Source organism: Jaculus jaculus, chromosome 7 (assembly GCF_020740685.1).
Source record: "Jaculus jaculus isolate mJacJac1 chromosome 7, mJacJac1.mat.Y.cur, whole genome shotgun sequence".
In the NCBI taxonomy this organism is placed as follows: Eukaryota; Metazoa; Chordata; class Mammalia; order Rodentia; family Dipodidae; genus Jaculus; species Jaculus jaculus.
In genome coordinates, this window is record NC_059108.1 from 85,058,520 (window position 1) to 85,086,454 (window position 27,935).

At 43.9% G+C, this 27,935-nt stretch overlaps 1 protein-coding gene and 2 pseudogenes across 1 annotated transcript; 2 read left to right on the forward strand and 1 right to left on the reverse strand.

The window, feature by feature from the left end:
* Positions 1–5,268: 5,268 nt before the first annotated feature.
* Positions 5,269–5,574, forward strand: LOC123462261 (ubiquitin-like protein 5). Its single transcript, XM_045155377.1, has one exon. The coding sequence runs from the start codon at positions 5,270–5,272 to the stop codon at positions 5,489–5,491; it is 222 nt and encodes a 73-aa protein (XP_045011312.1). The 5' UTR covers position 5,269; the 3' UTR covers positions 5,492–5,574.
* Positions 5,575–13,935: 8,361 nt separating this feature from the next.
* Positions 13,936–17,061, reverse strand: LOC123462043 (annotated as a pseudogene).
* A 3,161-nt stretch (positions 17,062–20,222) lies between these two features.
* LOC123462318 lies at positions 20,223–20,996 on the forward strand (annotated as a pseudogene).
* The last annotated feature ends 6,939 nt before the right edge of the window (positions 20,997–27,935 follow it).

Genomic DNA, 27,935 nt, shown 5'->3' on the forward strand with positions numbered 1-27,935 from the left:
TGGAACTCACTCTGTACTCCAGGCTGGAATGGAAATGACAAAGATCTTCCTATCTCTGCCTCCCCTGTGATGGAATTAAATGTGTGCTCACCATACCTTGCCAGCCTAAATTCATTGAAGTATGCATTTCTGCTGCTGATGAGATAACCCAGTTTTGCACTGCAGATATAAAACCCCCAGTGCCGGCTGGAGGGATGCCTTGCAGTTAAGGCACTTGCCTGCAAAGCGAAAGCACCCAGGTTCAATTCCCCAAGACCCACATAAGCCAGATACACAAGAGGGCATATGTGTCTGGAGTTCATTTGCAGTGGCAGGAGGCCCTGGAATTCCCGTTCTCATTCTCTGTCTGTCTCTTTCTCTTTTTCTTCATCAAACAAATATATTTGTATATGGGGGGGGGGGTTCGAGGTAGGGTCTCACTCTGGCCCAGGCTGATCTGGAATTTATTATGTAGTCTCAGGTTGGCCTGAAATTCAGGGCAATCTTCCTTCCTCTGCCTCCCAAGTGCTGGGATTAAAGGTACATGACTGGTTTAAAAAATACATTTTTATTTCTTTATTTTTGTTTTTCGAGATAGGTTTGCACTTTAGCTCAGGCTGGCCTGGAATTCTCTATGTCATCTCAGTGTGGACTTGAACTCACGATGATCCTTCTACCTCTGCTTACCAAGTGCTGGGATTAAAGGCATACACTGCAATGCTCGGCTAAAAAATATATTTTTAAAAACACAAGGTATATTAAAAATAGTGCTCAACCACTGAGCTGCACCCCAGCCATAAAGAGGGAAAACTGGGAGAGGACTCAGGAAAGGGTTCTAGAAGGGCAGACATAGACTCTGCAGCTGGTAATCCTTACCCACACTTGACAGTCTTTGGCAGAAGGATCTAGAGTTCAAGGTCAGCCTAAGTAAACTGGCACACCTCCTCTGAATGAAACAAAACAGTGAATGGTGGTGGTTGATGTCTGGGTAGGGACAAATGCTTATAATCCCACCACATGAGAGTTTGAAGTTTTGGAAAGGAGTAAAAATTTGTGGCTAGCCTGGGCTACATTGTGAGACCTACTCCAAAAACAAACAAACAAACAAACAAACAAACTGTAAGTGGGCTGGAGACTTGGCTTTGTGGTTAATGTGTTTGCCTACAGAGCCAAAGGATGCTGGTTCCATTGCCTAGAGGACACATAAGTCAGAAGCTCATGGTTGCACATGTCTCTGGAGTTCCTTTGCAGTGGTTAGAGGCCATGGTACATATATTTTCTCTCTGTCTCTCTCACTCACATTATAAATCAATCAATCAATATATGTCTGTGATACCCAGGGATAATGATAAAACTTTTGTAAAACAAATATATTTTATTTATGTGTTTATGAAAAAGAGAGAGAAAGAGAGAATGGGCACTCCAGGGCCTCTTGCCAGTGCATAGGAACTCCAGACTGATGTGCCCCCTTGTATATCTGGCTTATCTGGGTCCTGGGGAATCAAACCTGGGTCGTTAGGCTTCACAGGCAAATGCTATAACTGCTAAGCCATTTCTCCACTCCTTCATAAAATCTTTAATCCTAGCACTTGGGAGGCTGAGGTCAGATGATCCAGGTGGAGAGTTCCAGGTCAGCTTCCACAGGCTGAGACCATGCATCAGAAAAGAAAATTAGTGTAGACCAGGCTTGCTAGCTCACACCTTTAACCCCAGCACTGTATCCAAGTCCTAGGTAGGTGATGGTGGGTCACAAGGTCAACAGGGAAAGACTCCCCAGGCCCCAGTAAGGGTTTTGGAGGGTAGAGGTTCCCGGAGAAAGGAAGGCTGAGGGATGGGTTCTCAAGGCCATTGAGGGGCCTTTTATGTATGCAACCCTGTAAGCCTTGTTTTGAGATTCCAAGGTTACCCAAGGCCTGTGTCACTGGTTTTGGTTTGTCTAGGTTAGGTCTCACTCTAGCCCAGACTGACCTGGAATTTTAACTATGGAGTCTCAGGATGGCCTGGAACTCATGGTGATCCTCCTACCCCTGCTACTCAAGTGCTGGGATTAAAGGTGTATGTCTCCATGACCAGCTCTTCTGCCTTGTATTATTGATTATTCATATTCTTTTCTAATTTTTTGACTATTTATTTATTACGTACAGAGAAAGAGACAGAGAATGAGCATGCCAGGTCATCTAGCCAATGCATACCAACTCCATATGCATGTGCCACAATGTGCATTTGTGTAATGTAGGACCTGGAGAATCGAACATTGTAGGCTTTGTAGGCAAGTGCCTTAACCACTAAGGCATCTCTGTAGCCCTGATTATTCTTACTTATTCTTACTTTTTTTGCATGCTTTAATTTTGTTTATTTTTATTTATTTATTTGAGAGTGACAGACAGAGGGAGAAAGAGGCAGAGACAGACAGAGAGAATGGGCATGCCAGGGCCTCCAGCCACTGCATACGAACTCCAGATGCCTGTGCCCCCTTTTGTGCATCTGGCTAATGTGGGTCCTGAGGAATCGAGCCTCAAAGCTTAGACTTCACAGGCAAGCACTTTATCACTAATCCATGTCTCCAGCCCCCTAAATACGTTTTTATAAACAAAAGTTTGATTCTGGTTCAACCCTGCTATCTACAGGCCCCATTTTTTGTTTTTTGTTTTTTTCATTTGTTTGCAAGCAGAGAGGCAGAATGGGTGTGCCAGGATGTCCAGCCTCTCTACAAACGCCAGATTCAAGTGGCTTTAAGGCAAGTGCTCACTGGGAAGTTTATGCATTAATCCAGACACAGCAGGGATTACATGCCTAGGATTTATGGTCTCTCCAGTCTTAACTTTTGACTAAGTTTTCAGCACTAGGCATGTATTCCCTCTCGTGGAATGGGCCTCTACTCCAATTAGGGAGCCATTGGTTTTCCCCAGAACAGACATGCCATGATTGCATCTGTTCATCATTTGGCCTGGCTGGCCAATCATAAGGCTTGCAGTGTTCACTATTATTTAACGCCAAAGATTTCTCTCTCCCATAGGGCTGCTTGCAGTATAACATTTTCCAGCTTGCTTTTTTAGTTTCTTTCTTTACAAAGCTGTTTTATTTATCTGAAGAGAGAGACAGAAGCAGATAGAAAGAGAATAGGCATGCCAGGGCCTCTAGCCACTGGAGACTAACTCCAGATGCTTGCAGCACCTTGTGCATCTGGTTCAGGTGGGACCTGGGAAATTGGACTTGGATCCTTAGGCTTCACAGCCAGCCTCATGCTTTTTGTTTTTTGAAGTGGGGTCTCACTCTATCCGAGGCTGACCTGCAATTCATTTTGTAGTCTCAGGTTGGTCGTGAACTCACAGTGACCCTCCTACCTGTCCCTCCCAAGTGCTGGAATTAAAGGCATATGCCATCCTGCCAGGCTCATCATGGTATTTTCAGGAGATTGGGTTTTGTCTTCCTTACCTTTTCCTCCATCACTGTCTCCCCTTGTGCCCTCCTCCCAGCATAGCCTCCTTAGCATGTCCATACCTCCTGTTTTCTGTTTCTTGGATCCTTCACCTCCCATCCCTTCTGCTTTGTCATGGTCTCCTGTCTCCAATAATAGCCTACCCTCACCCTCATAGCCCCTTGTTTGCATGCAAACATTAAAAGCTAGGATACACATATTAGAAACTAAATCCCAAATGATTTCCAGTCTTTTCTGACATTTCAGTATGTACACACAATATACCCAATCTTTATGTGACATCTGTAGGTTACTTTCACTACTTCTCACAGTGAGAATGCTTCATAGGTAGTTAGGGCTTTTTGGGTAAAAATGTCCAATGTGTACAGACTAAAATATTTTTCATAGATTCAAGGAAAGTTGGTTGAATGTTGGTGTCCAGTGCAGGCAACTATCTTAGCATTGTGGTGCATGTCTAATCCCAGCACATGGGAGGTAGAAAAAAGAGGATCAGGAATCCAGGTTATCTCAGCTTCATTACATTCAAGCCATATGTGAGACTAGGCTTGAAAACAAAACAAAACAGTGGACTGTTATTGTTTATATGAGAGAAGGAGGTCTGGGGAAATTGGCAACATTGCTTTTCTGTAGTGTTTACCTGAGCAGGAATAGTAGTAAGTAGGTCTTCTTGAGACTGTCTCACCATGTAACATAGGCTAACCTTAAAAGTGTGTATATATATTGCTGTTGTTTTGAGGTAGGGTCTCACTTGAGCCCCAGACTGACCTGAAATTTTTGTTGTTGCTATTGTTGTTGGAGGTAGGGTTTCAATCTAGTGACGGCTGACCTGGAATTTACTATGTAGTCTCAGGGTGGCCAAGAACTTGTGGCAATCCTCTTACATCTGCCTCCCAGGTTCTGGAATTAAAGTCATGTGCCACCACATCTGGCAGGAATTTTAAACATTTTATTTTTCTATGTATTTCTTTATCTATTTTATTTATTTGAAACGGTGTGAGAAAGACAGAAAAGGCACTCCAGAACTGCAAACAAACTCCTGATGCATGTGCCATCATGTGCATCTGGCCTACATCAGACCTGGTGAATTGAACCTGGGTCCTTAGACTTTGCAGGTATGCAGCTTAAGTGCTAAGCCATCTCTCCAGACCAGGCCTGGAATTTTATATTTTGCTTTGAGACAGGGCATTACTCTGTAGGCAGACAGGCCAGGAACCCAAGGTAGTCCAAATGGAATGTCAGGTGTGAGTCCTCATGCCTGGCTTTCATTTTCAGAGCATTACTGCAATGTAGATCAACTGCTGTGGTTTGGGCTCTAGCCAGTCAGCAAACATATATACTGGGGGAGGAGCTCCTGAGCCTCCATTGCTCCCCAAGGAGCTGGTGGCTGTTGATCATCACCAGGGAAACAGAGGCATCTTCAGTGTTTACACACTGGTAAGGTCACCATGCTCCATTAAAACACTCCATGCCCATGTGCATGCAAGTAACCTTAGTAGGAAAAAATGACATTAAAGTAGGAGGAGACTAATTGAGAAGAAGCTGGTCAGTGGGAGACAGAAAAGAAAGAATAAGGGGCAAATATGATCACACCATTGCGGATTGTTGCGGCACTTGCTGGCACTGGGGATGCAGAGAGATAGGATCACTGAGTTTAAGGCCAGCATGAGACTAGAGGGAGACTCTACCTTAAAAAATTGATGTCTGGTTAGAGGAAGACAACAGACAATTCAAGCAGGTATCTTAGGGTCGGGGACCTGGGGGCAATTTTATCTGGGGCTTCTGGTACCTGGGGACACCCAGGAAACCCTGATTCTGTTGTCTTCCACCCCCTACTCTGTAGCTCCAGTCAGAATGATCGAGGTTGTTTGCAGTGACCGTCTGGGGAAGAAAGTCCGTGTGAAGTGCAACACCGATGACACCATTGGGGACCTTAAGAAACTCATCGCGGCTCAAACTGGCACCCGTTGGAACAAAATTGTCCTTAAAAAGTGGTACATGATTTTTAAGGACAACGTGTCACTGGAAGACTATGAAATTCATGATGGGATGAACCTGGAGCTTTATTACCAATAGAGCAGAATTCTTTCTCCTGCCCTGCTCCCCACCCCCAGTCACACTGGTATGGATGCTTTAACAGTGCACATGAATAAAAACTTAGATGCAGTTTTGTTGATGTCAGCTGTGTGTGAGAGCTGTCAGAAGAGGAGCTGGTTGTTACCATGCTTCAGTACACAGTTGCCTTTAAGGGGGGCTCAAGATCGTCTGGAGGCTGGGTGTATGGCAGTCACATTTGTACTGCAGCACTTTGGAGGTGGAGGCAGGAGGATAAGATCAAATCATCCTCAGCTACACAGTTTCAGGCTAGCCTGAGCTATGTGAGAGCACTGTTTTTTCCCCTTTCCCTTTTTCATTTCCACTTTCTTTCCTTCATTTTTTTTTTTTAATTAGAGAGAGAGAATGGGCATGCCAGGGTCTCTAGCCACTGCAAACAACTTCCAGATGCATGTGCCATATTGTGCGTCTGACTTATGTGGGACCAGGAGAATCGAATCTGTATCCTTAAGCTTTATAGGCAAGAGCCTTAACTGCTAGGCCATCTATCTAGCCCTGGTGTTGGTAGGGTCTCACTCTGTCCCTGGATGGCTTGAAATCAGGTGATCTTCCTACCTCAGCTTCTCAAGTGCTGGGATTAAAAATGTGTATCACTGGTATTAAAGATCACTTGAGAATCATTCTTTACTATCTTGAATCATAATACATTTTAGGACATGTATGTTTTCTCATTATTTCCTAGGGTGCCCCCTTTAAATGGAAGAGTTGTCTAAGGCATTTTTCTTCCGAAGAGACAACTCCGGTATGCAACAAGCAAATGAAGAAATGGTCAACAGGTGGGCACAATGGCGCATGCCTTTAAGCCGAGCTACTAGGAAGACTGAGATCGCAGAGTCGCTTGATTCCAGCAGTTTGAAATCAGACGCATCATGAAGAACCAACCCTATTTTGTAAAAGAACAGAGCAATAAATTCTTAAAACTAAGAGTTCTGCTAAATTACTCATTGCTACATACTGACTTTGAAAAGGATCCCAATGCCGTATTAAACAGAAATGAGATTTTCTCTTTCTTCCTTTCTTTGTCTCTATCTTTACATCATGTATGGCTACCAGCTTTTCGGGGCTAGTGGAGGAATGTGATGGTTTAATTCAGGTGTCCCCCATAAACTTAATGTTCTGAATGGTAGGTTCCCAGCTGATGGAAATATGGGAATTAAGGCCACCTGGAGGCAGTGTATTTTTGGGGAAGGGCTTTTGGGTATTATATCCAGTTTTCCCTTACCAATATTTGGCACACCCTCCTGTAGCTATTGTCAACCTTATGTTGGCCAGGGGTTGTTGTCCACCCTCTGCTCATGTCCTCATTCTCCCCTGCCATTGTGGGGCTTCCCCTTTAGCTTGTAAGCCAAAATAAACCTCTTTTTGCCAGAAGCTTCTCTTGGTTGTGTGATTTCTACCAGCCATGTGAACTGGACTGCAACACACACCAAAACTACATGGTATAACCCGATTGTTAAAACTTCCACATTGGGACAGGTCATGGCTTAGGGATTAAGGCCCATGTCTACGTACCCTAAGGAACCAGGTTGCATTCTGTAGAACCCAGGTAAGCGAGATACACAAGGAGGTGCATGTGTGTGGAGTTAATTTGCAGTGGATAGAGCCCTGGCACACACATTCTCATATTCTCTCTGTGTTCTCAAATCAATATCTTAAAATATTGTTCATTAATTTTATCTTACTGATTTGTTGATTTCATTGATTTATGTTTTTGCATCCTAGATTATTTAATGATTGGATTTTCTAGTTAGCTGGGTATTATTAGATGTATCAGATAATCTGATGTTATATAGTTTCCGAGTAGGAGCTTAAGGCATTAGGTGTGGCTCTCAAGACTCTCAGGTTATTTATCCATGAGTAGTAATTATGACAACCAGATCCTTAACTGTCCCTTAGGGTGTGTGGTGCCCCACCCACACCCTTATTCCTGACAACAAGGTGGTTAAGATTTCTGATCTGTTGAGGGTTCCAAGAAAGCTTGTGACAAGGTGAGACCTTTCCCTGGTGTAATCCCAGTTACCTCTGCTCCTGTTTGGGTCCCGCTGTTGGTTCAACTTGGTGTGACCGGGTCCCTGGACAGCTGCTCTGTTCCCTGGAGCTGGGCACTGGCAGTGGGGGAGGGGAGGCTGCTGATGCTGCTGTACTTCTCTTGCTGTTCCACGTGTTGTTCTACCTTGTGATCTGCTCCTTCACGTTTCTTGAGTTCACGGAGAGCTCAAGTGTGAGTGGAAGCTCACCTCACCTGGCTTTTCCTGCAGCTCAAGCCGAGCCTGGCAGCTTTATAAGGAAGGAAATGAAAGGTTATATAAAACAGAAAGAAGAAAGAGAGAAACAGGAACAAATTAAGGTTAGGGGCTGGAGGGATGGCTTAGCAGTTAAGGCATTTGCCTGCAATGCCAAAGGACCCAGGTTCGATTCCCTAGGACCCACATTAGCCATATACAGAAGTGGGTATACACATCTGGAATTCATTTGCCTTGGCTGGAGGCCCTGGTGTGCCCATTCTCTCCCTCCCTCACTCCACCTTTCTCTGTCAAATCAGTAAACAAATAAAAATAAAAAAATTAAAAATTAATGGTAGGCTTCATCTTACGCCCTTCCCCCCAGGGCTCTGTGATAAATCATGAACTTTGAATAACCCTCCTTGCAGCTGTTTTCTTTATCCCCTCCCCTTAGACCAGCCCCAGGAGTTTCCCTGCCGCGGACTGACTCTTGGGGAGATCAGGACTGAGGGAGAACAAGGGCGAAGGCTCAAGGAGAACTCGGGATTCGGCGAGGAAATGACAGACAGACACACTCTAGGTTGAATATGCTGCTGCAATTTACTGAAGGTTTTATGAAGGTTTTATACAGATTGAACAGGGAAACTTAGCAAGCCAACAAGTGATCTCAGAAATCATTAATCTAAACAATCTTAAGTATTGTTCTATTGTAAGCATACATGTAATATTTATCAGGCAGGAATGTTCCCATTTTTTAAGAAGGATGTCTTGTCCCATTGACCACAGCTTTACATGAATAGAAGCTTGGGGTAAGGGATGTAAGGTGAACAATAGGTTATTTATTTTTTATAAACCGAGCAGAGAGCCATCTCTTTCCACTTATTAGATTATTTATATAATTCTCATATTCATTATAAAAGTGTTTCTATCCAAAAGACCACCAATATTTTAAGGCTGGTTTAATGTTTTCCAGGAATTTTTTTCTTTCTTATCTAGAGTATAAGCACCAAGGCTTACATGTCCTTGTTAAGCATTCCATAAATGGAAGAGAATGCCATAGTCTCCTTTTTTCTTTATAATTCATCCATCTATTACCGAATTCATCATATCCTCCCTCATAGGGGAGTGGATCTAAGTAGTTCCCAGCTCTGGGAGTCTACTAACAGCCCTTGATCAAGTACTAAACATATACCCCAGGAAGTTTTCTGGTGGGAATGTCTAAGTTTTGTAACTCCGTTTTTGTAGAACTGTCATGCTTCTTATGAACATTACCGATTAACATTTCTACTTTCACTTTCTCAGGATCAGTATTGTCTTTAGTTATTATAAGCTGTTTCTATTCTACACCATCTAAAAACTGTCCTAGAGTTAATTTTTTATTCCTAGTAGAGTTATACATTTCCTCCATTGTCCTAATCATAGGAGGGGCACATTCAATACTCAAATTGTTTTTTGTACTCTGATTGCGTGCATGATTAATAGTAAGCGTAGCGTAGAAACTAGCTGTTCTTTGACAAACAACTAGAAGGAAGCAGGAAAGAAACAGAGCACAGAAAACAGCTCATTGGCACCAGCAATCGGGTCTTTGTGACTTCTTGGGCAGCAGGAACCATTACAGTAACTGACTGCCAAGGGGTCACCGGGGACATCCCTCCGAGGAGTGCTGGCCCTCTGTCCTCAGCTCTCTTCCAGTGCAGAAGCATCTCTGCTTGCTACACAGGCGAGGTCGCCGTGGACGTAGCATTTCCCCACCCCTATTCACTATGTACTCTGCCCTCCCTTTGTCCCCTCCATTTGTCCCCTCCCTCATATTCCCTCTCTGGACTCTATTATTAACTTTTACTTCAACTCATACAAATCTGAACATTTGAAGCCGGAATCCACATGAGAGAACATGTGGAGTTTGGCTTTCTGTACCTGGCTTACTTCACTACTCAGGTCCAGATAACAACAATTTCATTGCAAATTTCATTTTAATTTCCATAGCATCACACACTGAAAGGAAGAGAACATGGGAGTACTGAGCATCAGCAGAGGACTTGAATAAGGTACGGAATGTCTCTCCACTAGAGGGACACCCTGTGCTTTCCTTTTCTCCTCCCACTCCTTCAGGATTCTGTCTCTGGCTGGAGACACCCCTAGCAGTTTAACATTGCTGCTTGCTTTTTGCAGCTAACCCTGATGTGTCCTCTGATTTCAAGCTAGAATAATTTGCATGAAGGTTTGTGTATTAAGCTACTGGTCTCCTATAGACCTGTTCTGAAAACTCTTTTCTTTCTCTGTGCATTCTAAAACCTATAAAATTTATCATAAAATTCCTTGAAAGTATTTGGACTGAAGATCTGCATACCTACTCTATACTATTTAAAATCTTGAGCAATACCTGAAAGAATATGGAGACTCCTCAAAATGCTCACAATAGAACTACCGTGAGACCCAGCTATACCTCTTTTGGCCATATCCCTAAAGATTATATTGTACACCATCCGGGCTTTAGCTGTATTCTTGCATCAGGGTAAGGGGAAATCTGCATCTGGAGACTCAAAAAGCTTGATTGAGGCTTATGAATACCAGAATGGTTATTGAGGAAGCACTAACTAGATCTGTTGAAAGGGAGGCAAGATAGAGGGTGAACTGTAGGTGTGGGGAGCCTTGGCATAAAGCAGAGCGAGTTATGCTCAGAGGCATGCATAGGCTTACCTTGAAGGGGGCAGAGCTAGAACTGCAGCTCAGAGCAGCAGGGGGCTCATTGGGTCAGAGATGTCAATCACATTCAGAAGGACCATAAGGGAGCTGTTCCGTGGGGCTAATACAGCCAAAGATAATTTTGCTCTAAAGAGGCAACATTGAATTCTCCACAGCTGCTGAAGTTCTAGAAACACAATGTAGCTTTTACGAACTTTACCTTTTAGCTCCTTTTTTTTTTTTTTTTTGGCCGAAAATTATGTACTTTATCACATGACTGGCCATTGTCACACGTAGGTAGAAGGTTCCTTCCTCGAGCCTGTTAGGTGATGCTGGGCAGGGATGAAGGCAGATCTTCAGAAAAGGGGTGTTTGTTAGAGCCATTAAGAAAATAATTTCCTGGATAATATTAAGTCTGTTACCCATTCTGGTCCTTATAGCTATATGAATGTGTGTGACATGACATTTGCAGGTGACAGCAATGGGTTGTTTTCAAAGATGATTAACAGTTCTGTCTTTTGTCCTTACCCTGAGAATGTAATGGTTAAAGTGGATGTGAGAGTTAAAACAGTAAAGAACAAACAGTAAGAACAGCAGGGCTTGCGCAGGGTATGAGAAAGGCAGTGCAACCAGGAAAGACAGGGTTCTGGGAAACAAGACAGAGTCATTCTGGGCTGACTCCGGGCTCTGGTTAGCCCCCTTGGAAGCCCCCTTCATTGCAGTCCTTCCTTCAGTTTTCCTTCTCTCTTATCAAGCTTGCAAGTGGGTGCTGAACACTCTCTGAAGATGACCAGCTCCCGGATTAGGAACAAGACACATGGACAGCACGTGTGGACTGATGATTGGAGAACTTCACTTCTCCACTTCTTAGTCCGGTCATTTTATGTTTTAGGTACTCCCTCTACCTCAGGCTGACCTGGAATTCACTAGGTAGTCAGGCTGGTCTCTAACTCAGCATGATCCTCCTACCTCTGCCTTCCAAGTGCTGGGATTAAAGGAGTGTGCCACAATGCCAAGCAATATTTCACTTTTTTAATATACTTTTTAATTTTACATTAGGAAGAACAAGAGAGAGTGAGAAAAATGGCATGCCAGGACCTCAGCCACTGTAATCAAACTCCAGAGGCTTGTGCCAACTAGTGGGCATGTGTGACCTTGCACTTGCCTCACCTCCGTGTGTTTTCGTAAGGGTGGATCTGAAGAGTTGAAGATGGGTCAAAGGATTTACAGGCAAGCACCTTAACTACTAAGCCAACTCTCCAGACCATAACATAGCTCTCCATTGATAAACTGTATAATTATACACAAACCATAATTTCCTACCCCCTCAATTTCCTTTTCCCAACTCCACTCTCCATCATGTATCCTCTGAATTGGTCTCTTCATTATTTTGATGTCATCTTTTCCTCCTATTATGAGGGTCTTGTGTACTTGATAACTCAGTCCTCTCATCCATGAAATGGGGGTTGAAAATCCTAGTGACATTACAGAAAACCATTGTGATGCTTCAGTAGGAACAGATAGACATCCTGAGAGCTGTTTAAAACACATACCAGCTCAATCTTCATCAGATATTATAATCAGTGCTCTTACTGCTATTAACAAACATTTAAGTACAATAATAAAATGATACTCGATTTTGAGATACGATGTAAAGGTTATGTATTACAATGAGTCTAAGGTGTGTTTTTCATCATTAATCTCAAAAAGCCGTGGTGACCTTAATTTTGCTATATTTCCAGCCCAACATCCCACTAGGTATGTTTGTGGGCAGCACCTCCATGCTTGGCTAAACTGCTGTTGATCACACACTTGACGCCCTCTCTCATGGAAATGACACTTATAATTCTGGATGTTTTCAACTGTAATTGGCATGATTTAAACTTTTCTGTTAATACACAACATAAAAACAGCATCCAAGTAACCTTCCACAATAATCACCATGTCTGTGACAGTTTTAGTCAACTCACTAGCATTTCAGTACATGTTATTTCTCTAAAGAACTATAGGTTCTTTAGAGCGTTGAATAAAATGGCTCCAAAAAACCGACTCCAAACAAAGTAATCCTTCCTTTGATATACAAGAAACATTCAGCTAAAGGAATGTCAGAGTGAAAAAAATAAGTACAGAAACCCCATTATATACTCGATATATTCATTCTCTATTGTGGTAGACAACTCACTATTTAGTTGCCAACAGACTGCTACTAAGGGGGGAGGTACTAATAGGGGATTTGGGAACCAGCTAAGAGTTGGGGTTTGCTCTCCTAAATGAAGCTCTGGTACCTAGACTCACCCACGGTGTACAGAACAAGATGCTGAGGAGCCTGTGGTGGGAATAAGACCCAGCATCCTCCATGACAGCAGCTCTTGGGGCTCCCTTCTCTCCTCTCCCATGGGCCAAGCCCAAAAGGGCACTTCTCCACCATAGGCCCTGCTGCCAATTGCCCTTCCTGGCTGTCACACCTGTGGCCTCTCTTACCCTTTTTTCTTGTCCTTTTGGGAAACGTGGTACATCCTTAGTGTGACGAGATTGCATATCTTGTCAATGTCCACCAGGCAAGAAGCTTTCTGGATCTTTCCCAAGGACTTGTACCCTGGCAGGAAACCAGACTGCTCTGGATTGGAAGCCAGCACCCAAAGCACAGGAATCGCTTCATGGTAGAGTTTGTGGCCTTGCTGGCCGCTTCTTTCCTGCAAGACTCTATCCTCCTCCTTTATCCCAGTTCAGCTTGCATTCACCCTCTGTCCCCACCCCACTGTCTGTCTATAGTCTCCCCCCACAGCCCTTCCAATAAGAATATTAGTAAGCCAAGTCCCCAGTGTTAGTGCTCACACTAAGCTATGCTAGTCTCAAGCACCATCAGAACACGCCACTGAAAGATGCTCTGCCTTACCATCTGTGGAACATTCAAACAAGAGGCAGCAGCAGCATCTGGTTGCCTAGCAACGTCGTGAATCCATTGTGACAAAGTGGGCAGGTGCCAGCATGCCTCAGGACCAGTAACTACTGAACCACATCCTCCAGCCTATCCTCTCCAATGATGGTTGACTAGAATTCCCATGAAATGTCAAACATAGACAAGACTTGGACAAGAGTTCTAGTCAAACTCTTTCTTTAGGGCCTGCGGAAAGCAGTCTTTGAGTGAAACTCATTTAAAATAATGTGAAACTTGAGGGTCCTGGGAATCTCCTGTAAACCCCTAAAATTTCAAATTGTGACCCTAGAATTCCCGGCTAGCTTGGGTTACATGGAAAAGTGCCTCCTGAAAATAAACAAGCCACTCTTAGATTCACAATACATGCTGTTCCTTTCCCTCCCACATCACCTGCTAGCTAAACGCCATCGACTGGGATTCCACAACATTCTGTAACAATTTTTTTTTCATGTTTTAAAAAGTATTTATTGCAAAGAATGCTGGACATAGTGCAATGCATGGTTGAAATCCAATGCCATCCATTCTAGGGAGAGCAGGACAATGCCTGCAGCCCAGGCACATTGCAGCCACTCCAAGGCAGATGAGGGAGGAGCTGTTCCCACGCATGCCCTAACTCCCAGACACCCCTCTGCCCCATGCAATCCTCCTTTTAACATAGCTCCCGCCTCCCCTTCCGTGCAGAGATAAAAGGCCTCAGTGGTCTTGTTGCAGGTGACATCAGGTAGATTCACAGCTGCCGACCCAAGGGATTCTCTATGGCTAACCATTATGTCCAGATGACAAAAGTCAGCCAAACTTGGAGAGACACAAAAGCAAAGGTTACAGTCCCTATGTCCCAAAGGCAATGGTATGGTCTTCTGGACCCAAGAGGGGGCTTGGGGCTCTGACAGGAATTGAACCAAAGAGGGTCAGGCTCATTGCAGACATTTATTCCTGTTTGTCTACAGCTTTGACGAGAGACAGAGAGAGAGAGAGATACAGAGAGAGAGAAGGGGGGGGAGAGAGACAGAGAGAGAGACACCACTTGTCAGGACCAGGGACACTGACTTCCCTTAGGGCCAGGTGGCCTCTGCAGGCTACAGACAGACAATGGGAGTGGCAAGGCTGAAAAGGCCCAGACATGGAAAGGTTCTTGGATGTAGGGAACTGGCTTACCAAGGTCCCGTTTGTGGGGAGCAGAGCACCAGCCACTGGTATGGGTTCCAGCCCTGCATGTCAGTCTGTTGGCCATCTGAAAAACGGAGCCATAATCAGCTGCATAAACCTACAAGAACTCAGAGGCTCCACAAGGTTGTTTTTATCAGACTCCCATGACATGAGACAAAACTGACGGGCTGAGGACTTCTCCTTGGGCCAGTGGCTGCCTCCAAGGCCTGTTTTCCTCCTTCCTCAGTCCAACAAGTGGACGGTAACAAACACCAGGGAGGGGCAAACAGGACTACGGGTAGTTCTGAGCCACTCACAGCAAAGGAAAATCCTTGCCAGCAGTGCATAGTCCTGTGTGGACAGAGGTGACAATGACCAGGGAAGGAGAGCCCAGGCTCCTTGAGCACTTTGGTGTGTGCACTGTGAAGGTAACTAGGACAGCTGGCCCATCTTTCCATGGTCGCCCAGTTCAGTTCTTGAGAACAGCTGGGCATACTTCAGCATAGGCCTTGGTAGAAGTCAGGAAAGGGCACCTCCAATGTTCCCTTTCCCTTCAGTGTCACAATGTGCCAAAGCAAGCATGCTGTTCGAGGAATGCCAAATGTGGGCGACTGCCCAATGGGCCTGGCCAGCGGCTGCAGCGCTTCCATTCCTGGAAGGGAGGGATGGGGAGAGTTGGCCTCGCCTTGAGTAGAAGATACTCAGCACCCCAGGAAGACCTGGCTATGAAGAGGACAGGAAGAGCCCGGCCAGGGGTTGCTTGTGCACCCAGGCAGCTGAGCCACAGTGAGGACATCTCGGTGAGACGTTCCGTTTCACATTTAGGGCTGCATGTTTCACAAAGCAGCCATCTATCTGCCAGCCACAGCAAAGGGGCCAGAAAGTGGGGTAAAGGAGGAGCTCAAACGGCTGCACAGCAAATTGCTTGGGGATTCTGAGCATGTCAGCAGCCACATCCAACCCTGTTGCTGGCTGTCAACAAGGAGACCCTGGGCTAGGCTGAGGGCTCTGGGCACTGCCAGCCAGGCACAGCTTCGACGGTGCTCCTGCATGGTGACAATGCCCCTAATATAAACACGAGAGGAACATGGAATGACCTCGTGTGGAGACTCAACCAACTCCTGCACAGGGGCCTCAGTGGATGGCATGTGGTCACTGGTGAGCAGAGACTGTGACAAGGGCTTCCTCTGGAGGCCTGGAGATGTCTACATTCTGCAGCCTGTCTCGGTGTGTATTCACAGCTGCCACGTTCAAGAATATGGACTCCAATTTACAACCGTAAGCCACAAGGGTCAGCTTCAGGACCGTGTGCAGGGGACACTTGAGGTAGGGCAGTTGTTCTGCTGCCTTGGCTAGGAAGTATGCCAGGAGGCCTCGCATCACAGCCTGGTGGCAGATGACCAGCACGTTCTCCTGTCTCTCCACTTCCAAGATGTCAGGCTCCAGTTGCTGGACCAGGTCCTCATAGGACTCACCCTTTGGGTACCGGTAACAGTACTTGTCCTGGTCCTGCAGGGTGAACTCCAGTGGATAATGGGCCTGAATTTCCTCGTAGGTCATTTCCTCACAGACGCCCGCATCTATCTCGTTGAGGACCTTCTAATGCTCATAGGGCACACCCAATGCCTCTGTGGTCTGGATGGTTCTTTTCATCTGGCTGGTCCAGACCTTCAGATCCTTGATGTTCTGGTCGCTGATGAACTGAGCCAGACCCTTGGCAAACTCTCTCTCCTGGGGAGATAGTCCTGGGTCCCAGCCAATCCGGCCCTTGAGGTTAAGCTCGCTCTCCCAATGCTGGCACAGGTAGATGGAGTGGGGAGTCACATGGATGTTCATGAGGTAATATACGATAGGGCTGTGGATATGGTCAGCTACACAGTTCACCCCATAGCTCTTCCCCACATCCATGATCTTGATATAGGACAGATCCCTGTGCAGGTCCTCATCCAGTGGCTCATAGGAGTTCTCATAGCACTCGATGTGCATTATGAAATCCTCCGTGGGTAACAAAATCAGGGCTGCCCAGTTTCACTTGCACGATGTTGGCAGCTATGACTTCGGGATCCACACAGACTCAACGACGAAGGTCTTGTAGCCGTTCTGCTCCCCAAAATTAAAGATGGCTGCTCTCCATTCTCTGGTGGTATTAGTTGCATCAAAAACCGACACATGTCCCCCATCCTCACTGAGAAACCTCCGGACGTCACAGAGAGCTGCCAGGGTACACTGCTTCAGGATTTTCAGGCTCTCTTCATTGTCTGGGAGAAAAAACTCAAAAGATTTATATGTCTTGACCATGTCCCGGCGATACTGGCCATCGCTGAATTCCCGAGTGGCCACACCAATCCAGTTCAGGTAGCGGGTCAGTGTCTTAGAAATGTAGGTCTTGCCCCTGGCAAGCAGGCCCACCATGACGATGAGGGTCGGGCAGTTGGTCATGCAACAACACATTGGCAGGCGTGCAGAGCCTGCTGGCCGTTGCTGTAACGCATCCAGATCTTCTTCAGGGGATTCTGTGTCAATCCTCTTGGGGACACCATCCCTCATTCCCTCACAACACCACCACCACCACCCACGCACACCGCCAGGCCGGGATGAATCAATCGGACTGCGTCCACATTCTGTAACAATTTAATGTAACCCCTTACTATTTGATATTACCCCTGAAGCCTATGTTCCTTTTAATTTTCTTTTTCATATTGTTTGAGAGAGGAGGAGAGGGAAAGAGATAATTGGCACACAGGGTCTCATCCACTACCATTGAACTCTAGACGCTTTTGCCACCTAGTGGGTATGTGGGAGATTGCACTTGCCTCCCTATTGTGCATTTGGTTTACTGGGATCTGCAGAGTTGAACATGGGTCTTTAGGCATCCCTGTCAAGTGCCTTAACCACTAAGCAATCTCTCCAATGCCAGCCTATGTTCTCTAAGGAGTTTGTAACCTGAATAAATATTTTAAGACTCAGTTTACCCATTTTATCTTATTCTCTAGTAAAAGCCTTGTATTCTAGCAAAGCATAATATAACTTCAGTGATCTGACAGATAAGTCTATAAAGGATTGAAAGCAAGAGAGATAATAGGAGCTTTTGTGGGCTTTGAGCATCAATGGGATCTCAAGCCCATGAATTGGACCTGCCATCTTCAGCATGAGGCACCAATATTGAGGAAGTGATGACTCCCTTGATCCCTGCCTCTTGCTCTACTGATATTCCTGGCACAATCATGGATCCCAGGGGAGAAGCCATAATCAGGTGTAATTATGACTATTAATGCACTGCCAAACTGCTGCCCGGCCTTCTCAAGGATTGTAAATTCTCTTAAATGTACCTCAAGATTTCTCCCTAAATGAACTGAATAATTCATAATATAATCTTTGGTGTTGCAGATGGAACAGAAAGTAGGGTGGGTTTATCTCACAAGCAGTGGTTAACTGCCCTAGGTGACCCCAACATTTTGGTGGATCTCCTAGAGTCCTGGAGTGTCAGAACCTCCTCACTCATTCTCAATCAACTGTATCCATTTAAAGGTAGCCCTATAGGGATGGAGAGATGGCTTAGCAATTAAGGCACGTGCCTGTATAGCCTAAGGACCCATTTTCAATTCCCTAATACCCACCTACACCAGAAGCACAAGATGACACCTGTATCTGGAGTTTGTTTGCACTGGCTAGTGGCCCAGGGGCACCCATTCTCTCTGTATATATGTATCTCTTCCTCTCTCTGTCTTCCTCCTTTTCTCTTTCAAATGAATAAATAAATTGTTTTTATCCAAATATATTAGACATATAGTTTCTAAGTTTCTTGCTCAAATAACTCCCAGAATCAGGGGGTTTCTCCCTCAAATACCAATAAACCTACAGAGGAAGGCCTCAGAGGAATGGGGTAGAGGCGAAGTAGTATGAGAAGAATTTTCTAAAACACAAATTTAAAACACAATAAAGGCCTTCTTATCTACAGAAAAGGAAAAAGGCTGGGGTACCAGATTATATATATATATCCTTTCATTCTCCACTTAGGTTTCAGTTTGTAGTAGTGGCATCCCATGCCAGCCAGTTTGATTCTCTTTTTGTGTTTGAGGAAAGAGCAAGTTCTGTGATGGACTTGACTGGGTGTGGTGATACATGACACATTGCTACTAACGCAGCATTCTGGAGGCAGGAGTAGGTGGTTGGCTAAGCTCAAAACTCACCTTGACTGCACACTAAGTTCCAGGATAGCCCGAGGTATACTGAGACCCTCCTATTTAGGAGAGGAAAAGAGAAAAAGAAAAACCCTTTTTCATACAGATGTCAGATCTGGGCTTTCCATTGGTCAGACTAAACGTGGGCTGGAAGGATGCAGAGTCATGCCCAGTGCTGGAGCCCACTGTGGTAGCTCGAGATGTGGAGTTCCTCTGCACCTTGGGATGGGGGATGGATAGAGGGAGCAGCCCTCCTGCACAGTGAGGCTCAGGGCTTTCAGCTCTCCAAGCGAATGCTTCCTGGGCTACTGCTAGCTTGATGAGCTGGCTTCTCTTGCAAACTGGGCTTGAGGCCAACTGCCTGTAGCAGGAGAGCTCAGGACCATGTGCTCTCCAAGGGAATGTTTATGAGTGTCCTCTTGATTCTCTGGGGCCCCCAGTATTGTCTACCACTTAGCATACTGACATAACATTTTGGACCCACTGTGAGTCTATGAGTAACAGGCATAGGAATCTCTAAATCATTTATAAGATGGCTGAGTGTTTTAAAGTTTTAACTGGTATTGATGAGGATTCATAGCCTCCATTTTCCCTGACATTTGTTATTTATGGCTTTGTTGTAGTTACTCTATTTTGTGATTAGTTCATTGTAACTTTATATGTATATTCTTAGAAATTCATGATCCTAGGCTCTGCAAAATGATCAGTGTTAGTGAAATTTAAAAATAACCACCATTCAGTGGATTCATTACACAGGAATGGCAGAAATATTGAAATAATAGAGTCTATAGGATACCTTATGGGCATACAAAAACAATACTCATTTCTGAATATGAAATCAGGAACACTATATGATTTACAATAGCATCAAAACCTTTAAAACTGTTGACAATAGAATGAGGCTAAGCTGTGGAAGCATACACTGCAAACTATCAAAGGTATGAAAGAAATGATAGGCCTGCCTCCAGAGAGCCCCAACTTGTAGGCTTGGCTTTCGTCAATGGTCTGAGGGGTTAGCGGGGTGTCGGACCCCAAGGCAAACCTGGCGCCCAAAGAAGATGCTGGGGAAGTGTGGTTACAAGATTCATGTTATCCGTGAACCCGGAACCTTGAGGAGACCAGGTCACCCGCCAAGCCACAGGGCGCTGCGGGGCTCGGTCTCCAGAGGTCACTGTCGCGGAGGTCGCGAACACTGCTCTCCCGCGTACCGGAGACAGCGACGCCGCCCGCAGCGTTCCTCGGGCTTCACCCCCTCGGTGGCCGGGGCGGCGGACGGGTCCTAGTTGTGTCCGCGGAGATGGCCTGGCTATCCTGCCCCGTGAGCCTGAGACCTCGCAGCAGAGGTCCGCGGCTTCCGGAGCTTCCCGGAAGTCCCCACCCACGCGCGAACGCCGGGCAGTGCCGGGGGGCGGGGCCAGGCTCGTCCAATGGGAAGATCTGGTCCCGCCCTCCCGCCCTGGTCCCCTGTTTCCCTCTGCGCTCCTCCCCTCCAGGGTCTCCAGTGCCAGGTTATCAGGAAGATGTGCAAGAAAGCTGAGACTTACCTCTGGACCGCTGAGCCGGTGCATCTTTCCAAGGGTATTCAGCAGTGGAAGCCCTGACTCCTGAGGAGAGATATTTTATATCTCATCTTCTGGCTTTCTTTGCGGCCAGTGACGGCATGTAAAAGGAAACTTGGTAGACCGATTTAGCCAAGGAGTTCAAATTACAGAAGCCTGCTCTTTCTCTGGGTTCCAAATTGCTAGGGAAACATACATTCTGAGATAATGAGGCTCCTTGTTGATACCTATATTAAAGATTCCAGAGAAACGGAATTCTTTTTCAGTGCCTGTTTGAAGAAGGCAGAGGGCCTTGAGTTGGATTGGGGACAAAAGCGCTACTTATGCAGAACGTGTTATAGCTTTTGCTATTGTGGAAGGAATCTTCGTTGCTGTTCCTTGGGCTCAAGAAACAGGGGCTGTGCCGGCCTCACATTTTCCAACGAGCTTATTAGAGGAGATGAGGGCAACACTGATTTTGCCCATCTGGGTTCCGAGCACCTGGTACACAGACCATCAGAGTACCGAGTCAAGGAAATAATTATTAATGCTATCAGCAGGGAACAGGACTTCCTCACAGAAGCCTGCCTGTGAAGCTCACAGGGGTGAATTGCACGTTAATGAAGCAGTACATTGAAAACGCCTTAGGCTTCACAGACAAGCACTTAACCACTAAGCCGTCTCTCCGGCCCAGGAAGAGTAATTTGGAATGAGTTTTGCGTCCTGTTTATTCTCTTCAATGACAGGATACAGTAGAAAGATACTGCCTGGAATGTTTTCTTTTCAGTTTGGCTCATTTTCAGTTTTTGTGATTTACATAGTTGTTTGATTCATCTGCCTAGAGAATAATCCTACAAGAGAGTCTTAAAGCACAAGACACCTATAATTCCTTCAAAATCTGCATTGTTTCAAGTTTTACAGTCTATTCACAGTATGTCAGCAGTTCCTGACTATAAAGCAGAAACACAAATGGACAAGGCTCTTCTAAAATGCACATGTGCATAGCTAGAGCACAGTGGTCCTGGGTGGGATGTGGAGGTAACGAGGGAAGGAGAGAAAGCAACTGTTCGTGTGCTCAGAATGTGGCTCAAGTCTTTGGAGCTAGAAATAAATTCTTTGGACTGAGGAAGATGGCTGAGCGGTTAAGACGCTTGCCTAAAAAGCCAAAGGACCCTGGGGTCCTTTGGCTTTGCAGGCAAATACATTAACCATGGAGCTATCCCTACAGCCCAGTATTTTTAACTCATTTATTTATTTATTCATTTTTGGTTGGTCAAGGTACGGTCTCACTCTAGCTCAGGCTGACCCACAATGCAGTATGTAGTCTCAGGATGGCCTCGAACTCAGCGTGGTTGTCATTCCTCAGCTTCCCAAGTGCTGGGATTAAAGGTGTGCACCACCAAACCTGGTCCTAAGTTGAACTCTCTATCAACAACTAACTCACCATACATTTACACAGTGTATCATGATCACAATCCTCTCCCGGCAACCTCTTTTTTCTCTCTCGCCATGCCTCTCCACTTGAGGGGGAAATCTGTTTCTGGCAACTGTGTGGTTAACTTTGTTTTCTTTCTGTCTTTTTTCCTTCCTTTGTTCCTTCCTTTTTTTTCTTACAAATAACATAGTAATTGAGAGAAAGATAGAGAAAGAAAAGGCGAGGGAGAGAGAAAGAGAAAGAAAATGAGAGAAAGAATGGGAGTGCCGGGGTCTCTAGCCACTGCAAATGAACTCCAGACATATGCGTCACCATGTACATCTGGCTTAACTGGGTACAGGGGAATCAAACCTGGGTCCTTTGGCAGTGCAGGCAAGTGCCTTAACCACTAAGCCATCTCTCTAGCGCCTGTATGGTTAACTTTGAATGGTTGAGAGCGATACAGGAGTCCTGAGGTTTTGTAGGAAGTGCTCAGATCAGGAGATGAAGGTCAACTTCAGATGTATAGAGAGTTTCAGTCCAGCCTGAGATACATGACAGCCTGTCTCTAAAGTGAAATCATGAATACCACCACCACTTTGTATCTGGAAGACAGTATGGCAAAGCACTCCTTTCCTTTCTTTGGCTCTTACTTTCTTTCAGCCACCTCTTTGAAAGTTGTCCCTGAATCATGGAGAGTGTGATACATTGCCTTACTTAGTGCTGAACATGACACTGTCACCTCTCAGCATTTTGATAACTCTTGAATCTCCCCATTGCTCAATACCATCTGAAGAGAGAAGCTTTTGTTTTAAATTTTTTTGTTTAATTTATTTCTTCTGAACAACTTCCATGATTGTAAACAATATCCCATGGCAAGAAGCTTCATTTTTTATGGTATGTTTACTGGTTTGTTTATATTTAATTTAAACACGTGTGCACACACACAACCTAATTTACAGTGTGCCTTGCACATGCCAGGCAAGTAAGTGCTTACAGTGATCTTTATCTCCAGACCAATTCTTTTGTGTATTTTCCAATTTTTAGAACTTAAGACTGCAATAGTATTTGCTAGTTGGAGGCATTCTACATGTAAGATTTTTTTTATAGTATTTATTTATTTGTGAGCTACAGACACAGAGAGAAAGACACATAGAGGGACAGAGAGAGAATGGGTGTGCCAGGGCTTCCAGCCACTGCAAAGGAACTCCAGACGCATGCGCCCCCTTGTGCATCTGGCTAATGTGGGACCTGGGGAATCGAGCCTCGAACCGGGGTCCTTAGGCTTCACAGGCAAGCGCTTAACCGCTAAGCCATCTCTCCAGCCCCTAAGAATATTTTTTAACAATTCCATCCTTGTGGAATATTTAAGTTATGTTATATACATATTTATCGTTATTTTTCAGTGCAATCACTCCACCAGTGAGCTATATACCTAGTCGCAGAAGATATGTCAGTATATTTTTTGTGGATTTTTTTTCTTTTTTTTATTTTTAATATATTTATTTAAGAGAGACAGAGAGGGAGGGAATTACCATGGGATTTTTTTTTATAATCATGGAAAATGTTAATAAAAATTTAAAAATTAAAAAAAAATACCTTCCACTGTTAGAAAAAAAAAGAGAGACAGAGAGAGAAAGAGGCAGACATATAGGGATATACATTGAGTGCTCCAGGGCCTCCAGCTGCTGCAAATGAACTCCAAATGCATGTGCCCCTTTGTGCATCTTACATGGGTCCTGGGAAATCAAACCTGGGTCCTTTGGCTTTGCAAACAAAGGCCTTAACAGCTAATCCATCTCTCTAGCCCTAAATCTTTATTCTTTTTTTTTTATTAGTATATGTGTTTTATTCTTTTTTTTAATTTTTATTTTTATTAACATTTTCCATGATTATAAAATATATCCCATGGTAATTCCCTCCCTCCCCTTTTGTGGATTTCTTTTGGAGGTAAGAATCTCATAGCAGGTTGTGGTGGTGCACACCTTTAATCCCAGCATATGATAGGCAGAAGTCGTAGTATCACTGTGAGTTCAAGGCCAGCCTATAACCACATAGTGAATTCCAGGTCAGCCTGCGCTAGAGTGAGACCCTACCCTGAAAAGCCACCACAAACAACAACAAAAAGAATCTCATGGTAGCTCAGACTGGCCTTAAATTCCTGATCCTATTGCCCTCATCTTTTTGAGTGATAACATTATAGGTATATGCAGCCATGTCTGGCTAAATATAATCTTTTTTATTTAAAAAAATACTCTTGAGCCGGGCATGGTAGTGTACACCTTTAATACCAGCACTCAGAAGGCAGAGATAGGAGGATCACTGAGAGTGGAACGCCACCCTAAGAACGAAGCTTTATTTTTAAAATTTTTTTAACATAATTTATTTTTTTTTATTATAGAGCAAGAGAGAGAGCAAATGAACTCCAGACGCATGTGCCACTTGTCCATCTGGCTTATGTGTTTGATGGGGAATTGAACCTGGGTCCTTAGGCTTCACTGGCAAGTGCCTTAAGCAGTAAGCCATCTCTCCACCCTGAAAATGTTTTTATTTACTTATTCGCTAGCAAAGAGAGACAGAGAGAAGGGAGAGAGAGAGAGACAGAAAGAATGGGTGTGCCAGAGCCTCCAGTTGCTGCAAATGAATTCCAGATTCATGTGTCACATTGTGCATCTTGCATTAAATGGGTACCAAGGAATGAAACCGAGTTTAGTAGGCTTTGAAGGTGAAAGACTCCCAGAGGGAGACCCTCACTCAGGTCCCGAGATAGCATGCACCCAAAGACACATGGGAGACCAAACTTGCTGCAAAAGCATGAGGCTTTACTCGGGAAACCAGAGCTCTGGGGTCATTACTTAACCCGCGCAGGAGACAGAGGAATTGACCCTGAGCCCTATTGGGTGTTCCTTTTTATAGGGTTTTTAGCAAGGAAGGGAAAGGGGGAGGGTTTCCACAAGGGTATTTGCAAAGCTTATACAGTTATGTCTACATATCTTATTTGTCCATAACCAAAGTTTAAGTCCTTGGTCAGGCTATCTTGGGAACTTACTTTATTATTTTGGTTTTTCTTAAAACTATATTTTTGTTTTTCCTCTTCCCAGGACATAAAGTTTATGTTGACCCGACCAACCCATATCTTGGGCCACCCACAGCCTATCTTTTAGCCTATCTTTGATTTACTTCTTCCAGGAATATACAGTTCAGGCTGACCCCTAGCTGTTCTGTAGCAACCAGCTGTTTCTTCCCAAAGTTTACTTTAAAATTTTCCTTCGCCTTTCAAAGGGAGGCACTTTAACTGCTGAGCCATCTCTCCAGCCCAATATGGTTTTTTGTTGTTTTTGTTGTATGTGTTTGGTTTTTCAAGTTAAGATCTTACTCTAGCCTAAGGTGACCTGGAAGTCATTATGTAGTCTCAGGGTGGCCTGGAACTCATGGCAATCCTCGAAGCTCTGCCTCTCAAGTCCTGGGATTAAAGGCGTGCATCTCCCTGCCCAGCTGAAGCTTTCTTTTTTTGTTTATTTATTTTTTAATTTTTATTAACATTTTCCATGATTATAAAATATATCCCATGGTAATTCCCTCCCTCCCCACCCCCACACTTTCCCATTTGAAATTCCATTCTCCATCATATTACCTCCCCATTACAATCATTGTAATTACATATATACAATATCAACCTATTAAGTATCCTCCTCCCTTCCTTTCTCTACCCTTTATGTCTGCAAAATCTTTGTAATTTCATGAGGTCCTAGTGGTTAATCTGTAGTTTTATTGCCTGAGCAATTGGGGTTGTATTCAGAAAGTCTTAGCCAAGACCAGTATGTTGAAGGGTTTCCCCTACTTTTTCCGCTAGCAGTTTCAGAGTTTCCGGTCTGATGTTACGGTCTTTAATCCATTTGGACTTAATTCTTGTGCATGGCGAGAGAGAAGAATCTATTTTCATCCATCTGCAGATATATACCCAGTTTTCAAAACACCATTTGCTGAAGAGGCTGTCTCTTCTCCAATGAGTATTTTTGGCATTTTTATCGAATATCAGGTGGCTATAGCTACTTGGGCTTACATCTGGGTCCTCTATTCTGTTCCACTGATCTACATGTCTGTTTTTCTGCCAGTACCACGCTGTTTTTGTTACGATGGCTCTGTAGTATAGGTTAAAATCAGGTATGGTGATACCACCAGCCTCATTTTTGTTGCTCAGTATTATTTTAGATATATGAGGTTTTTTGTGATTCCAAATGAATTTTTGGATTGTTTTTTTCTATTTCCATGAAGAAAGCCTTTGGAATTTTGATAGGGATTGCATTAAATGTGTAGATTGCTTTAGGTAAGATTGCCATTTTCACGATATTGATTCTTCCAAGCCAGGAACAAGGGATGTTTCTCCACTTTCTAGTGTCTTCTGCAATTTCTCGCTTGAGAGTTTTAAAGTTCTCATTGTAGAGATTCTTTACTTCCTTGGTTAGGTTTATTCCAAGGTACTTTATTTTTTTTTTGATGCAATTGTGAATGGCAGTGATTCTCTGATTTCATCCTCTGTGTGTTTGTTGTTAGCATATATGAAGGCTACTGATTTCTGTGTATTTATTTTGTATCCTGCTACATTGCTGTAGGTTTTGATCAGCTCTAACAGCTTGCTAGTAGAGTCTTTAGGGTCCTTTATGTATAGAATCATGTCATCTGCAAATAATGATAACTTGATCTCTTCCTTTCCAATTTGTATCCCTTTTATGTGTGTCTCTTGGCTTATTGCTATGTCTAAGACTTCCAAAACTATATTAAATAAAAGTGGGGACATGGACACCCTTGTCTTGTTCCCGATTTTAGTGGAAAAGCTTCCAGTTTTTCCCCATTTAGTAATATGTTGGCTGTAGGCTTGTCATAAATAGCCTTTATTATATTGAGATATGTTCCTTCTATTCCCAGTCTCTGTAGGACTTTTATCATGAAGGGATGTTGGATTTTGTCAAATGCTTTCTCTGCGTCTAATGAGATGATCATGTGATTTTTGTCCTTCAACCCGTTTATGTAATGTATTACATTTATAGATTTGCGTATGTTGAACCATCCCTGCATCTCTGGGATAAAGCCTACTTGGTCAGGGTGAATGATCTTTTTGATGTACTCCTGTATTCTGTTTGCCAATATTTTGTTGAGAATTTTTGCATCTATGTTCATGAGGGAGATTGGTCTGTAATTTTCTTTCTTTGTTCTATCTTTGCCTGGTTTTGGTATCAGGGTGATGCTGGCCTCATAGAAGGAGTTTGGTATGATTCCTTCTTTTTCTATTTCCTGGAAAAGCTTAAGAAGCAATGGTGTTAGCTCTTCCTTAAAAGTCTGGTAAAATTCAGCAGTGAATCCATCCGGGCCTGGGCTTCTTTTAGTTGGGAGATTATTGATAACTGTTTGGATCTCCATGTTTGTTATAGGTCTATTTAGGTGATTAATCTCATTTTGATTTAATTTAGGTAGGTCACATAGATCAAGGAAATCATCCATTTCTTTCAGATTTTCATACTTTCTGGAGTATATGCTTTTATAGTATGTCCCTATGATTTTTTGAATTTCTCTGGAATCTGTTGTGATGTTCCCTTGTTCATCTCTGATTTTATTAATTTGTGTCTCTTCTCTCTTTCTTTTGGTCAGATTTGCTAAGGGTTTATCAATCTTGTTTATCCTTTCAAAGAACCAACTCTCAAATAAATAAATAAAAAATGACTAAAAAATATTAAAAAAAAATTGCCTCTTAGAACTGCCTTCATTGTGTCCCAGAGATTTTGGTATGTTGTGTTCTCATTATCACTTGAGTCTATAACTGTTTTGATTTCCTTTTTGATTTCTTCATTGACCCATTCATCATTTAGTAGTGTATTGTTTAGTTTCTATGATTTTGTGTATGCTCTATAGCCTTTCTTGCTACTGATTTGTAGTTAATTCCATTGTGGTCAGATAGAATGCAAGGAATTATTTCAATTTTCCTGAATTTGTTAAGATTTGCTTTGTGTCCTAATATATGGTCTATTTTAGAGAATGTTCCATGTGCTGCTGAAAAGACTGTACATTCTGCAGCCTTTGGATGGAATGTCCTGTATATATCTGTTAAGTCCATTCTTTCTATGACCTCATTTAGTCCAGATGCCTCTCTGTTTAATTTTTCCCGGTGTCCTGCAACTTCTTTGATTCCTTTTATTTCCTCTTTGATTCCTTTGATTTGTTCTTTGACTTCTTTGAACATCTTTACAATCATTCTTTTGAAATTTTTCTCAGGGATTTCCTCTAAC